A 17,314-nucleotide genomic window follows, 5' to 3' on the forward strand; every position below is an offset into this window, starting at 1 on the left:
TTTACTTACCAGCACTTCTACTTAAAACAAAAGACTGAAAACTAAAATTTCCAGAAGTCACATCTCTAAAGATGATCAAGTATTGACAGTGCATTACAGCAGTATAAGTCAGTCTTATATGCACACTTCTCTTAACTGATGACCCTAGGTTTTGCTGTTTATACAATAAGTCGTTTCTTATTTTGTTATTTTCCCCTATGTTTCACACCAGAATTTGTTTAGTACAATCTCAAATACACTTTGGAACAAGATAAAGGATTCTATATATTTACATACTCACATAAGTGTTTCTGATGGTTAACTAGGATGAATTAAGGGTAGATGAAACATGTTCTGAGAAAAATTAATTGTAACTATAGAATCATTTTTTAAGAAACTGCCACACGAAAGGGAAAGAACCACCAACAGGTTTGTGTGTGTTTTTCAAACCCAAACAGAATAGGCCTAATTTTTAAAAAGATTATTTCCCTGATTTAAAAATAAAATTTTTTGTTCACTAAACTTATTGTGATAATCACTTCAAGATGTATGTAAGTCAAATCATTATGCTGTACGCCTTAAACTTATACAGTGCTATATGTCGATTACATCTCAATAAAACTAGAACAAAAAATAAAGAAATTTTAAAAAAATTATCCAGGTATAGCTAAGACCATTTCCATACCCAAATCATTCTGTTTAAGGAACTATATCCTCCACTTGTAGCTAAGTATACCTTGAAATACATAGTAGAATTGTTCATACCCTCTCATCTAGTAATACTACTCCTGGGTATCTGTCCTAATGAAATTATTTAAAATAAGAAAATATTTGCAATAATACTATTCATAATAGGGAAAAATAAATGAAATAATTTTATTCTAAAAAAATGAAATGTATTCAATATTATATAGCCATTACTATGAATGAATCAGAAGTCTGCAATACCATGGGGGAACACCATCATATAATTTTAAGTGAAAATAAATAAAATATTATACTGTACTATAAAAATGACTAGGTAAAATTCATATTCAATAATGACTTTTTCTCATTGCTATTTTCATTATTGCTCTTAGTAATTTCTTAGCAAATATTTATTAAATGCTTACTAAACACTGGGCAAGAAACTCAGCATATAAAATTGAAAGATTCCTCACCTCCAAGGAATGTCTGTGGACAGAGAAGAAGGCAGACATGAAAACAGTGAATCATAAAGCAATTAAAGTATCTGATAATAACTATAATTAAAATATGCAAAACAGTGAGGAAAAATTATGTCAATACCTAGGACTGGAATGTGGTAAGTGTATGTTTAAATTTTTAAGAAAATGCCAAACTATTTTCTAAAATGGTTGTATCATTTTACATTGGACTGAGAAATCCAATTTCTCCCTGTCCTTGCCAACATTTGCATGGCCAGTCTTTATCATTTTAGCTATTCTACTAGATACATAATCGTATCTCATTGCAGCTTTAACTTCCTAATGACTAATGGTATTGTGCATCTTTTTCATGTGCTTATTTGTCTTCTCTGTATCTTCTTTGGTGAACTACCTGTTGAAATGGCCCAATTTTTAAATTGGGTTGTTTTTCCTATTATAGATTTTGGAGAATTTAAGTGTTCTGGATACCAGTCCTTTATTAAATGTATGTCTTCCAAATGTTTTCTCACAGTCTACAGCTTGTGTTTTCATTCTCTTAATAGTGTCTTTTAAAGAAGAGAAGTTTTAAATTTTGATGAAGCCAAATTTATCCTTTTGTTCTTTTAGAGATAGTGGATCTAAAAATTCTGGAAAACGAAGGAAGATTTTCTCCTGTTTTCTTCTACAAGTTCTACAGTTTTAGCTCTTATATTTTAATCTTATGTTCCATTAGGAGTTAATTTTTATATATTATGTGAAGTATGGATCTAAGCTCATTATTTTGTATATGGATACCCAATTGTTCCATCACATTTATTGAAAGGGGTACACTTTCTCCACAATATTGCCTTTGTGCCCTTGATTTTATTTATTTATTTTAACATCTTTATTGGAGTATAATTGCTTCACAATGGTGTGTTAATTTCTGCTTTATTACAAAGTGATTCAACTATACATATACATACATCTCCATATCTCTTCCATCTTGCGCCCTATCCCATCTCTCTAGGTGGTCACAAAGCACTGAGCTGATCTCCCTGTGCTATGAAGCTGCTTCCCACTACCTCTCTATTTTACATTTGGTAGTATATATAAGTCCATGCCACTCTCTCACTTCGTCCCAGCTTACCTTTCCCCCTCCTGGCATCCTCAAGTCCATTCTCTACATCTGTGTATTTATTCCTGTCCTGCCCCTAGGTTCTTCAGAAACTTATTATTTTTTTGTTTTACATTCCATATATATGTGTCAGCATACAGTATTTGTTTCTCTCTTTCTGACTCACTTCACTCTGTATGACGGACTCTAGGTCCATCCACCTCATTACAAATAACTCAATTTCGTTTCTTTTTATGGCTCAGTAATATTCCATGGTGTATATGTGCCACATCTTCTTTATTCATTCATCTGTCGATGGACACTTAGGTTGCTTCCATGTCCTGGCTATTGTAAATAGAGCTGCAATGAACATTGTGGTACATGACTCTTTCTGAATTATGGTTTTTTCAGGGTATATGCCCAGTAGTGGGATTGCTGGGTTGTATGGTAGTTCTATTTTTAGTTTTTAAGGAACCTCCATTCTGTTCTCCATAGTGGTTGTATCAATTTACATTCCCACCAACAGTGCAAGAGAGTCCCCTTTTCTCCACACCCTCTCCAGCATTTATTGTTTGTAGATTTTTTGATGATGGCTATTCTGACTAGTGTGAGGTGGTATCTCATTGTAGTATGGATTTGCATTTCTCTAATGATTAATGATGTTGAGCATCTTTCATCTGTTTGTGGGCAATCTGTATATCTTCTTTGGAGAAATGTCTGTTTAGATCATCTGCCCATTTTTGGATTGGGTTGTTTGGTTTTTCGATATTGAGCTGCCTGTAAATTTTGGAGATTAATCCTTTGTCAGTTGCTTCATTTGCAAATATTTTCTCCCATTCTGAGGGTTGTCTTTTTGTCTTGTTTATGGTTTCCTTTGCTGTGCAAAAGCTCTTAACTTTCATTAGGTCCCATTTGTTTTTTTTTTAATTTCCATTTCTCTGGGAGGTGGGTCAGAAAGGATCTTGCTGTGATTTATGTCAGAGAATGTTCTGCCTATGTTTTCCTCTAAGACTTTTATAGTGTCTGGCCTTACGTTTAGGCCTTTAATCCATTTTGAGTTTATTTTTCTGTATGGTGTTAGGGAATGTTCTAAGTTCATTCTTGACATGCAGCTGTCCAGTTTTCCCAGCACCACTTATTGAAGAGGCTGTCTTTTCTCCATTGTATAATCTTGCCTCCTTTATCAAAAATAAGGTGACCATATGTGCATGGGTTTAATTCTGGGCTTTGTATCCTGTTCCATTGATCTATATTTCTGTTTTTGTGCCAGTACCATACTGTCTTCATTACTGTAGCTTTGTAGTATAGTCTGAAATCAGGGAGCCTGATTCCTCCAGCTCTGTTTTTCTTTCTCAAGACTGCTTTGGCTATTCAGGGTCTTTTGTGTTTCCATACAAATTGTGAAATTTTTTGTTCTCGTTCTTTGAAAAATGCCATTGGTAGTTTGATAGGGATTGCATTGAATTTGTAGATTGCTTTGTGTAGTATAGTCATTTTCACAATGTTGATTCCTCCAGTCCAAGGACATGGTATATTGTCATCTGTTTGTATCATCTTTAATTTCTTTCATCAGTGTGTTATAGTTTTCTGCATACAGGTATTTTGTCTCCTTAGGTAGGTTTATTCCTAGGTATTTTATTCTTTTTGTTGCAATGGTAGATCAGAGTGTTTCCTTAATTTATGTTTCAGATTTTTCATCATTAGTGTATAGAAATACAACAGATTTCTGTGCATTAATTTTGTATCTTGCTACTATACCAAATTCATTGATTAGTTCTACTAATTTTCTGGTAGAGTCTTTAGGATTCTCTATGTATAGTATCATGTCATCTGCAAACAGTGACAGCTTTACTTCTTCTTTTCTGATTTGGATTCCTTTTATTTCTTTTTCTTTTCTGATTGATGTGGCTAAAACTTCCAAAATTATGTTGAATAATAGTGGTAAGAGTGGACAACCTTGTTTTGTTCCTGATCTTAGAGGAAATGGTTTCAGTTTTTCACCCTTGAGAACGAGGTTAGTTGTAGGTTTGTCATATATGGCCTTTATTATATTGATGTAAGTTTCCTGTATGCCTACTTTCTGGATGGTTTTTATCATAAACAGGTGTTGAATTTTGTCGAAAGCTTTTCCTGCATCTATTGAGATGATCATATGGTTTTTCTCCTTTAATTTGTTAATATGGTGTATCACATTGATTGATTTGCATATATTGAGAAATCCTTCCATTCCTGGGATAAACCCCACTTGATCATGGCATGTGATCCTTTTAATGTGCTGTTGGATTCTGTTTGCTAGTATTTTGTTGAGGATTTTGCATCTATGTTCATCAGTGATATCGGCCTGTAGTTTTCTTTCTTTGTGACATCTTTGTCTGGTTTTGGTATCAGGGTGATGGTGGTCTCATAGAAGGAGTTTGGGAGTGTTCCTCCCTCTGCTATATTTTGGAAGAGTTTGAGAAGTATAGGTGTTAGCCCTTCTCTAAATGTTTGATAGAATTCACCTGTGATACCACCTGGTCCTGGGCTTTTGTTTTTGGGAAGATTTTAAATCACAGTCTCAATTTCAGTGCTTGTGATTGGTGTGTTTATATTTTCTATTTCTTCCTGGTTCAGCCTCAGAAGGTTGTGCTTTTCTAAGAATTTGTCTATTTCTTCCAAGTTGTTCATTTTTGGCATAGAGTTGCTTGTAGTAATCTCTCCTGATCCTTTGTATTTCTGCAGTGTCCATTGTTACTTCTTTTTCATTTTTAATTCTATTAATTTGTCTTCTCCCTTTTATTCTTGATTAGTCTGGCTAATGGTTTATCAATTTTGTTTATCTTCTCAAAGAACCATCTTTTAGTTTTACTGATCTTTGCGATTGTTTCCTTCATTTCTTCTTCATTTATTTCTGATCTGATCTTTATGGTTTCTTCTGCTAACTTTGGGGATTTTTGTTCATCTTTCTCTAATTGCTTTAGGTGTAGGCTTAGGTTGTTTATTTGAGATGTTTCTTGTTTCTTGAGGTAGGATTGTATTGCTATAAACTTCCCTCTTAGAACTGCATTTGCTACATCCATAGGTTTTCGGGCGTCATATTTTTATTGTCATTTGTTTCTAGGTATTTTTTGATTTCCTCTTCGACATCTTCAGTGATCTCTTGGTTATTAAGTAGTGTATTGTTTAGCCTCCATGTGTTTGTATTTTTTCACAGGTTTTTTCCTGTAATTGATATCTAGTCTCATAGCATTATGGTCAGAAAATATACTTGATATGATTTCAATTTTCTTAAATTTACCAGGCTTGATTTGTGACCCAAGATATGATCTATCCTGGAGAATGTTCCATGAGCACTTGAGAAGAAACTGTATTCTGTTGTTTTTGGATGGAATGTCCTGTAAATATCAATTAAGTCCATCTTGTTTAATGTATCATTTAAAGCTTGTGTTTCCTTATTTTCATTTTGGATGATCTGTCCATTGGTGAAAGTGGGGTGTTAAAGTCCCCTACTATGATGGTGTTACTGTTGATTTCCCCTTTTATGGCTGTTAGCATTTGCCTTATGTATTGAGGTGCTCCTATGCTGGGTGCATAAATATTTACAATTGTTATATCTTCTTAGATTGACCCCTTGATCATTATGTAGTGTCCTTTCTTGTCTCTTGTGATAGTCTTTATTTTAAAGTCTATTTTGTTTGATATGAGAATTACTACTCCAGCTTTCTTTTGATTTCCATTTGCATGGAATATCTTTTTCCACCCCCTCACTTTCAGTCTGTATGTGTTCCTAGGTCTGAAGTGGGTCTCTTGTAGACAGCAAATATATCTCTTGTTTTTGTATCCATTCAGCCAGTCTGTGTCTTTTGGTTGGAGCATTTAATCCATTTACTTTTAAGATAATTATCGATATGTATGTTCCTATTACCATTTTCTTAATTGTTTTCAGTTTGTTATTGTAGATCTTTTCCTTCTCTTGTGTTTCCCGCCTAGAGAAGTTCCTTTAGCATTTGTTGTAAAGCTGGTTTGGGGCTGATGAATTCTCTTAGGTTTTGCTTGTCTGTAAAGGTTTTAATTTCTCTGTCAAATCTGAATGATATCCTTGCTGGGTAGAGTAATCTTGGTTATAGGTTTTTCCCTTTCATCACTTTAAATATGTCTTGCCACTCTCTTCTGGCTTCCAGAGTTTCTGCTGAAAGATCAGCTGTTAACCTTATGGGGTTCCCTTGTATGTTATTTGGGTTTTTTCCCTTGCTGCTTTTAATATTTTTTGTGTTTAATTTTTGATAGTTTGATTAATATGTGTCTTGGCGTGTTTCTCCTTGGATTTATCCTGTATGGGACTCTCTGTGCTTCCTGGACTTGATTGATCATTTCCTTTCCCATATTAGGGAAGTTTCCAACTATAATCTCATCAAATATTTTCTCAGTCCCTTTCTTTTTCTCTTCTTTTCTGGGACCCCTATAATTCGAATGTTGGTGCCTTTAATGTTGTCCCAGAAGCCTCTGAGACTGTCCTCAGTTCCTTTCATTCTTTTTTCTTTATTCTGCCCTGCAGTAGTTATTTCCACTATTTTATCTTCTAGGTCACTTATCTGTTCTTCTGCCTCAGTTATTCTGCTATTGATTCCTTCTAGAGAATTTTTAATTTCATTTATTGTGTTGTTCATCACTGTTTGTTTGTTCTGTAGTTCTTCTAGGTCCTTGTTAAATGTTTCTTGTATTTTCTTCATTCTATTTCCAAGATTTTGGATCTTCTTTATTATCATTACTCTGAATTGTTTTTCAGGTAGACTGCATATTTCCTCTTCATTTCTTTGGTCTGGTGAGTTTTTGCCTTGCTCCTTCATCTGCTGTGTGTTTCTCTGTCTTGTCATTTTACCTAACTTACTGTATTTGGGGTCTCCTTTTCACAGGCTGCACATTCGTAGTTACTGTTGTTTTTGGTGTCTGCCCCAGTGGCTTAGGTTGATTCAGTGGGTTGCATAGGCTTCCTGGTGGAGGGGACTCTTGACTGTGTTCTGGTGGATGAAGCTGGATCTTGTCTTTCTGGTGGGCAGGACTGTGTCCAGTGGTGTGTTTTGGGGTGTCTGTGACCTTATGATTTTAGGCAGCCTCTCTGTTAATGGGTGGGGCTGTGGTCTCATCTTGTTAGTTGTTTGGCATAGGGTGTCCAGCACTGTAGCTTGCTGGTCATTGATTGGAGCTGGGTCTTAGCATTGAGGTGGAGATCTCTGGGAGAGCTTTTGCCATTTGGTATTACGTGGCGCCAGAAGGTCTTTGGTTGACCAATGTCCTGAACTCAGCTCTCCGACCTCAGTGGCACAGGCCTGACACCCAGCTGAAGCACCAAGACCCTGTCAGTCCCACGGCTTCATTTCTATAGATTAGGGCTTTCCAGATGGTAGAATTATAGATGTCCCTCAATATATTTGATCTTCTTATCCTTTGGGAAGTCCAGGCAAGTAGCTTGATCCTGAGCTTCTCAAATTTGGGCCTGGCTTAAAGTCAGGCAGGCTGGAGATGTTGGGCTGCAATGTGTCTCCTCTGGATAGTGGTTCTCCAAGTGTGATCCCCAGACCCTCAGCCTCAGCCTCCCCTGCGCATTTCTGTGCCCTTGTTTTTTTTTAAAAAAATCAGTTATCCCTAGATGTTGGGTTTACTTCTGGACTCTCTATTATGTTCAATTGATCTACCTGTCTATCCGTATGCCAATATCAAGCTGTTTTATGTACTATAGTTTTTTTATGAATCTTGAAATCAGGTACTGTGAGTCCTCTGAAGTTGTTCCTTTTCAGAGTTGTTTTGGCTACTCTAGATCCTTTGCAATCCACATGAATTTTGTCAATATCTACAAAAAAGGCTTATGGGATTTTGATTGAGATTTTGTTAAATAAAGAGTTTGAAGAGATCTGACATCTTAACGATACTGAGTCTTCCAACCCATGAACAAGTTTAAGTCACAAGTTGCTTTTTAGGTCTTCTTTCTCTCAGCAATATTTTGTACTTTTCACAAGTACAAAAACTTTCACAAGTTTTTCCACATCTTTTGTCAGTTATTCCTAGGTATTTGATATTTTTAATGTTACTATAAATGTTATTTCTTTTAATCTACAATTGTATATAAATACACTTTTTAAAAACTGACCCTGTATCCTGCAACCTCGTTAAACACACTAATTAGTTCTAGTAGCTTTTGGTAGTGGATAGCTAATAATTTTGCCTTCCCCGGAATGCTTATTCTGGTAATATTACTTTGATATCCCTTTAGAGGATCATTTCTCTTCTATTCTTGGTCCATGTGTTTGGGGTGAATATTTGACACAGATTTGGCCAATTAGCATAGTGATTGGTATAGAGATAAGCACATGACCAATTGATCCAATGAGAGTCAATCCTGGAGCTTATGAGGAAACTAGCGAGAAAACGTTGCTTTTTATAGCTGGTTTAAAGTAGGATGTTACTCATTTCTAATTTAAGTCCATTGTGGTTAGAGAACATACTTTGTATGACCGGAAACATTTTTAAATTTATTGAGATTTCTCAAAAATAGAATTATCATATGATCCAGCAATGCCACTTCTGGATATATTCAAGAGAACTGAAATCAGGATCTCAAAGAGACATGTGCACTCTGTGTTTACTGTATTATTATTCACAATAGCCAAGATACAGAAACAACCTAAATGTCTATCAAAAGATGAATGGATAAAGAAAATGTGGTACATACCGACAATGAAATATTATCCAGCCTTGAAAAGGAAGGAAATCCTGCCAAACACAACACCATGAATGAACCTGGAGAACATTATGCTAACTAAAATAAACCAGTTACAGGAGGACAAATACTGCATCATTCACTTTATGAGGTATTTAAAGTAGTCAAAATCATAGAGACAGAGAAAACAATAATGGTTGCCAGGGAACAGGGGGAGTGGGAAATGGAGATGAATAAGTTCTAGAAATCTGCTGTACAACACCATGCCTATAGTTAACATTATTGTATTGTACACTTAAAAATTTGGTGAGGGTAGACCTCATGTTAAATGCTCTTACCACAAGAAAAAATAAATTAATAAATAAATGTATTGAGATTTGTGTCATGGTCCACAAAGTGGTCTATCATGATATTCTGTGTGTACTTGAAAAGAGTGTATATCCTGCTGCTGTTGGTTGGTAAGTTCTATAAATGTTAATTAGGTCAATTTGGTTGATAGTGTTCTTCAAGTCTACAATATATTTGCTGATTTTTTGCTTACTTTTTCTATCAACTATTGAGAGAGAGGTATTGAAATCTGACAATATTGTGAACTTATCCTTTCAGTTCTATCAACTGTCACTTAAGTATTTTGAAGCTCTTTTAATTAGGTGCCTACATATTTAGGATTATGTCAATTGATCCTTGTATTATTACTAACTGCCTGTCTTCAACCCTGTCTTTATAGTCATTGCTCTGAATTCTACTGCCATTCTAGGTTTTTGTTTGTTTGTTTACTAATAGTAGCATGGTATAACTTCTCCCATTTTTTAAAACTTTTAACCTATTTGTTTTCATATTTAAAGTATATTTCTTGTAGGCATCATGTAATTGAGTCTTGATTTTTTTTTTATCCAGTCTGACAAGCTCTCCCTTTTAACTGGGATTTTTAGACGTTAATATGATTATTGCTTTTGTTATATTTGAGTCTATCATCTCATTATTTGTTTTCTATTTATTTTGTTTCCATTTGTTATTTCCATTTGTTCTTTCTTTTTTCCTCTTTTCTGCCTTTTTTTGAATTTTTACAAGTCTGGCTAGTGAGAAGAGTTACTATTACTAGCCTTTTATAAGCACCAGGCACTATTCCCTTTAATCCTTTCAGGTGGTTCTTTTCCTGACCTCAGGCAGTTTCTGTGCATGCATGACCTGACCGGCACTCTGATGAGTATTCCACGGAGACCGACAGATCTCTGGGGTTCACCTGCTATGCAGTTCTACCCTCTCTGGTCTTCTCTTCTATGAACTCTAGCTGCTCTGGTTTCCCCACTCTAACCTCTGTCTCCTCAACTCAGAAACTTTCAAGTTCTGCTTCAGTTCCCCTCCCTATGCCACAGTCTGGAAACCCTCTGAGGCAGTAAGCTTGGGCAATTGTAGGACTCACCTTGTTTGTTTCCTATGTCTCAGGAATTACTGTCCTTCACCTGATGTCCAGTGTCTTGAAAACTGCAGCTTCATGTATTTTGTCTTATTTTTTTAATGTTGTTTAAGGAAAGAAAGTAAATACGGTCCATGTTACTCCCCATCTTGGTTAGAAGTGCAAGTCCTCACTACCCAATTTTTAAAAATTACTCTAAAACACCAATAATCAAGACTTCAGTATTGGTGAAGGACAAATATATAAATCAATGGGACATAATAGAGAGTCCAGAAATAGAGCCAAAGAAATAGGCAAACTGATTTTTGTCAAAGGTGCAAAGACAATTCAATAAAGGTAAAGTTTTCAACAATGGTGTTGAAACCACTGGACATTCATATGCATTAAAAATAAACCTCAACCTAAATATCACAACCTGTACAAATATGAACCCAAAATGGATCATGAATCTAAATATAAGACATATAACTACAGAACTTTTAGAAGGAAACATAGGAGAAAATCTTCATGACTAAGGATTAGGCAAAAGACTTCTTAGATGACACCTAAATCATGATTCATAAAAGAAAAAAACTGATTTTTTAAAAAAATTTAAAAATACAAAAAATACTGTTATGAGAATTAAAAGCTACAGAGAGAAAAATAAATTTTTAATCACATATCTGACAAAGAACTTGTATTCCAAAAATATAATGAAATCCCCAAACTCAACAGTAAGAAAACAAATGATTTAATTTTTAAATGGTCAAAACACTTAGACAGGCACTTCACCAAAGATGGAGGGTGACTGCTAGAGGCTGAATGTTTGTGTGCCCTCAAAATTCTTATGTTGAAATTCTAATGCCCAATGTGATGATATTAGGAATCTTTCAGGGACCTTTGGCAGGTGATTAGACGATGAGGGCTGAGCCCTTATGAATGAGATTAGTGCCTTTAAAATCCCCTTCTACCATGTGAAGACACAGTAAGAAGTCAGCAATCTGCAAGCAGGAAGAGGGCTTGCACCCAAACTCAACCATGTTGGCACCTTGATCTTGGCCTTCCAGGCTCCAGAACTATGAGAAATAAATTTTGGTTGTTTACAAGCCACACAATTTGTAGTATTTTGTTATAGCATCCTAAAGAGACTAAGAGAGCACATGAAAAGATGGTCAATATTAATAGCCATTAGAGACATACAACTTAAAACGATGATCAGATGCTATCACACACCTAATAGAATGATGAAAATAAAATATACTAGCAATAGTAAGTACTGTCAAGTATGTGGAGCAACCAGGAACTCTAAGACATCGCTGGTAGGAATGAAAAATGGTATAGCCACTCTGGAAAACAGTTTGGCAGTTTCTTATAAAATAAAACATACACTTACCATATGATCCAGCAATCCCAGTCCTAGGTATTTACTCAAGAAATGGAAACATATTTCCACACAAAATACTGTACACAAATGTTTAGCTGTTTTACTTATAATCACACACACACACACACACACACACAAAATGGAAAACAATCTAAATACCATTTGACAAGTAAATGGTTAAAAAAAAAATGTGGCACATTCTATACAATGGAATACTACTCACGATAAAAAGAAATGAACTTCGATATACACAACTTGGATCACTCTTAAAGGCATTATGATGAGTGAAAGAAACCAGACCCAAAAGGTTACATACTTTATGATTTATTTAAATGATATTCTCAAAAGGAGAAAGCTAGAAATGTCAGAGAACAGACCAATGGCTGGCAGGTGTTAAGGGTATATAACTACAAAGGGGTAGCATGAGGGAGTTTTGGAGGTGATGGAACTGTATCTTGATTGTGGTGGAAGTTACATAAATCTGTACATGTGTTAAAATTCATAAAGCTATACATCTAAGAAAAATTTGATTTTACTGTTTGTTAATTCTAGAAGTTAAATAAATTTTTAAAAAAATTTACAGTAAACCTAACACTGAATGATGACACAACTAATTGGCCAAACAGATATTCTGAGAAGAGTAGGCAGAGTGAATAGCTAAAACTAGTCTCTGATGCTGGAAGGTGCCTGGTATATTCAAGGAATAGTGAGGAGGTCAATGTGGCTAAAGTGGAATGAGCAGAGGAGGAGAGTAGAGTAGAGAAGTTCAGAGATGTAATGGGGGACCAGATCATAAAAGGTGCTTATACCATTATAAGGACTTTGGCTTTGAGCGAAATGGGGAGCCGCTGAAGGGTTTTGAGCAACAGAGTAATATGAACTGATTTAATGTTTTTAAAGGACTACTGATTTCTGTGTTGAAAACAGATTGGTGGCATGAGGAACAGGAGAAAAGGGAAGACATCTTAGGAATGATGGTGGCTCAGTCCAGAGTAGTTATGACACATGTGGTGAGAAACAGCTGGAGTCTAGATATATTTTGAAGGTGAAGCCAAGAAAATTTTCTGATGGATTAGTTTGAGAGAAATAAAGGAATCATGGATGACTCCAAGTTTTCTGGCCTGAACAACCAAAAGAATGAAACTGGCATCAATTGAAAATAGGACAGCTTTAAGTGGAATAGATTGTGGGGAAAGAACTGTAGTTCAATTTTGAATATACAGAATTTGACATTTTATTAGACAGCCAAGTAGAAATTCATTTTTGGCTAGAAAGACCATGATGCATCCAGTGGCCCTGGCTATACTGACTGCACTGTATGGTCCTCTGGGTAGAGAGGAATCATGGAGAATTCAGGAGCATAGTGAGGATCTGTGCTGCGGGAAGCTCATTCAGACTGAGAGGTGTGGCCACTTGTGAATTATGTGTCCAGTTTTTCACCCTGGTGTTGATTCAGGGGTTAAGTTCATTTGACTTATTCCTTAACACTTTCTCTGTCTCAGGATATAAGGTTTTAAATGGTGAAGAATGAGTCTCTGAGCATAAATTCTTAAATGAACATGCCTTTTCTTGAAGTACTCATTTGAGATTATTCTTTCCTTATTGTCTATCTTTGCTGTAATTGGTAGAGTGAAGCTGGGTTGTTCAGTGGATGCAATAATGCAGTACCATCATGCAGTGTCCTGAGAACAAAAGGTCCACGGCTACATATTCTATTAATAAGCAAAGGATTTTATATAAAAACACGTCTTGGGATTTTCCCCATTCCCCTATCGTAATAAGGCAATTTTTTTTTGAGGGGGAGGTATTGATATGAGGCCATCACCTTCTATTGCAATTTAGTATTCTTCAAAGTGTATGAAATTCATTAATATCTCAAGGGGTATTGTTGATCATTGTTACCTTAGTCCTACTATATAGTGTCAGAAATAACAAAATTTTAATGATTTAACAGAACTTCATTTAATAAGTATGTTTAAAGTTCATCTCTTCCAAAAAACAGCATTTTAATTACATTCAAATTGTGTTCATCTTAAATATCAACAAACTCATCATTTACATACAGGGATATATATTAGAAAACAGATGGAAATTAAAACAACTTCTATTTTTTAGAAGTTCTTACTTCCAAATTAGGACACTGTGAACTGCTAAATATGTACCTAAACAAAATGTATCCATTATCAGAAAACCACAACTTGCTCTAATAGGAAAAGAAGTGTAATACGCATATAGTGGAACATAATTCACATAGGCTTAATTTACAGTTATGTTTCAGAGTATAAAACAAACAAAAATCCTGTACCTACAAATACAGGCAAAAGTCACAGCCGACATTTTAAACTAATGCACCAACATATAATGCTCTCCCAGAGAAAGTAGAAGAGTTCCCAAGATTTTATGTTGACCCATGATTTTTCACTTCTTTGTTGTCAAATACAGAAGCAGAGGACTTAGAGTTTTCTTTTTGTCTTTAAATCATATTCATGTTGGTTTTTTGTTACATGGCAATGACCCAACTGCATCATGAGAAGTGCTATCAAACCTGTTCTATTTAGAACTCAGTAACCAAGACATTTCTTTGATTTCTCCCTGTACCTCTATTTCCCTTCAGAAAGCGTCTAAGGAAACTTCATAGACAATTGTGGTAAAGAGAGCAAACCAAATAATTCTGAGATGGCAAAGAAATACATGAGAGTTGGCACTAACATGGGTTTACAAAAAGTTATCCACCATTTATTAAACCACAAATGCAAAAAAAGAGAAATCTTACCTGGAAACATAAGTAGAATAAAAAGTACTAGAAAACAAATAGAAGGCATTTAGAATTGTGGCGTTTGGAGGCTTCAGTTTGGAAGACATAGAGAAACCAAGCTACCAGTAACTGTTAAGAGCATTTCTTTTCAACTTGTATAATTTACTTAAATTTTTAACCTGTCTAAATCAACTTTCTCTAGCCAAAACAAAGAGATCATAATCACTGTTTTTATATCAGAGATGTGTGACGACTGTAATGTAGGAGAAAAGAATGTTTGGGACACATCAGGTTAAAAGAGGTAGCACCAGGAATAAAACTAAGCACTTAATCTGATCTGATCAAAGTCAGGGAGAAATTCTGCCTTTCTTCAATTTTTACTGCATTTCATAGTTGCAAAAAAAGAACATCCTTTTTTTTTCTTCCTTAATGTGCCTCAGGTTAAAAATGGCACAATGAATAGTCCTTAATCAGCACACATTATTTTTGAAAGGGACATTTTTAGATTTTGGTCATTTGCTTTTCTTTGCTTGTTTTTTAATGATAAATCTTTAGAGTTGACTCTTCTAAAATGTTGCTCAGATGGACAGATATAGTCAGACCTTTCTTAAAAGTAAACAATTTACTCTGCGTTAAAAAAAATCACCAATAAGAGTTCTAAGTCAGTGTTTCAAACAAATGAAATGTTTAACTTCAAATTAAGTATGTTTAACTGCTATTGTGTTAAATAATGAAACTAACTCTATTTCATTCAATTATAAACATATTAACAAACATATAATCATTCCCTATGATCACTATAAAAATTAAATTATCCTTTTCTCTTTGAAGATGGTGGTTCTAAAGCAACACTTTCAACCAGAAAAGCCCATTCAGAATAACACACAACCCCATTTCAGTTTTTGGAAGTCAGTGCATTCAGTGGTTATGAGCAGGCATGATGTTCTTCTGAAGCTAAGAAGTCTGGAAGGGTTAAAAAAAAAGAAGAAGAAGAGGAAGAAAAAGAAGAAAAAAAGAAAAGATAAATAATCTGAAAGATATCCTTAATGATCACAAATACTGCCAGTACTCAAAGTCAAGTATGGTATAACCTGAATGTCAATCAGTTGTGGTTTTTTCTCCCAATGAAAGGCGTTCCCATAACTGGAGCAACTGTTCACCAACCTGAGGTTCTAGTTCCTAGATAAACCAAAAGTCAGAATGAACATAAAAAGGACTAGACTGAATTTTTTATCATCAAAACCTATACTGATAAAAATGTAAGAAAATCAAATCAAATTCCATGTTTCTACAAGAACATGCTAAACTCCTATGTTATGCATTGCTCTAATTCTTTTCGTTAAGATTCAGAATTGACTTCCAGATTTCCAAGACTGTAGTTAACCTGCAAATATTGCAACTCTCTGTGACAAAATGGTGAGAAATTTCCAGGGAGTTCTTCTGCAATTTTTTCTATCTGGAAATAATGAATTTTGTTTTCATGGAGATTTAGCAAAAGCACTCAGCTTAAACTTCCAAAGGTTTATGGTGATACTTAGCATATTAGATGTTTGGGGTATTTTTCTCAAGAAACTATCTTGGATGACTGTAAGGAATGTGACTTATTTCAAAATCATTATTATAGAATAAAAATGAAAATATTTTTATATATTTGAAAAGAGCATTTATAGTCCCCTTGTGACATCATGTGCACTTAAAAGGAACCCTAACACTTTTCATATGGTGATTTGAACTGAGTCACACTTGTTCAAATAAAGTATTAGATGTGACCTTAGGCAAGACTAGATAGATTCTCTGAATCTATTTTCTCCTATAAAATATTTGGCTAATAACTCATTTTAGGCCTAAGAATTGAACTACCTCATATAAAGAAGCTAGCCCAGTAGTCAATATATCAATATATGTTAATTCCCATCACCTTAACTAGTTTAAAATACATAGCAGCATCATGAAGGCAAAGCAAAGCATAATAAAAATAAAACAAGCCACAAAAATATTAAAAGGTTATTATTTATGTTATATCATTAGTTAAAGCCATAAAGAACTTAGATACTGTTGTTATCCTTAGACTTTAGTGAAATTACTTCAGAATTACACTAGGTTTTGATCATATCTTTAGTTAAACAGGAACCTCCAAGAATTGACTTATGAAAGATTTTATATATGCAATGACAGAGCAAAGTCAAATTTACAAAATGTTAAAAAAAACCAGTGAGCTCTGTCAGGCACATTTGAAAGTAGGCTTTTAACTAGCACTTTTACAAATCTGAACCATTATCTCCCCATGTGCACATAGAATATACAATTTGTATTCTTGCATTTGCTCCTCAAACAAATCACTGAATAACAGCCAAACAAAACAAAAAGAAGAGTGGAAGAAAAATATTAAATGCCATTGCATACCTGCCCATCTCTGCTTATCTGGACTTTCTTGTTGTCATTCCAAGGATTGAGTAAATGGTGTGCAAACTGAAAGGGAAGACTTTCTTTTCGTATCCACTCCACCTTAAACACTCCTCCTAGTCCAGCTGAACCCCAGTCCTGACTCTTCTCCCTTCCTATCTCAGAAGACATTCTAGAAAATCCCTGTGGGTAAAATGAGGGGAAATGGTGAAGGTGAGGATGACATTAAGACTCTGAATTCAATTTATCTGAGAAACTCTGAGTTGTTTTTTTTTTATTTTAAGGTAAAAATGTAATATAAAAATAATATATAACAAAAATCCAGAAAGCCACCCATTGTTTTTTATAAAAAGATGAATTAGCAAATTTTAGAGGAGAGACCAATTCCAGCCTTCTAATATAATTTCAAATACAAACAGATATTTTCTAAATAATATATCATAGTTCTAAACCCACATTTAT

General features: G+C 34.6%; 1 protein-coding gene across 3 annotated transcripts in view; it reads right to left on the reverse strand.

Annotated features, from left to right (window-relative positions):
* Positions 1 to 10,800: 10,800 nt before the first annotated feature.
* YTHDC2 (YTH N6-methyladenosine RNA binding protein C2) overlaps positions 10,801 to 17,314 on the reverse strand; it is a 69,096-nt gene continuing 62,582 nt past the window's right edge. For 2 of the 3 annotated variants that reach the window (XM_060009007.1, XM_060009005.1), the window contains exons 28-29: positions 16,853 to 17,035; positions 10,801 to 15,628 (exon numbers count right to left, since the gene is read on the reverse strand). In XM_060009007.1, the coding sequence (XP_059864990.1) occupies positions 15,548 to 15,628; positions 16,853 to 17,035 (264 nt within the window). In that variant the 3' untranslated portion in view covers positions 10,801 to 15,547. The remainder of the gene's footprint in view (positions 15,629 to 16,852; positions 17,036 to 17,314) is intronic. The other variant, XM_060009006.1, reaches the window with a different exon arrangement.

The sequence above is a fragment of the Delphinus delphis genome, chromosome 3 (genome assembly GCF_949987515.2).
Source record: "Delphinus delphis chromosome 3, mDelDel1.2, whole genome shotgun sequence".
NCBI classification, from domain to species: Eukaryota; Metazoa; Chordata; class Mammalia; order Artiodactyla; family Delphinidae; genus Delphinus; species Delphinus delphis.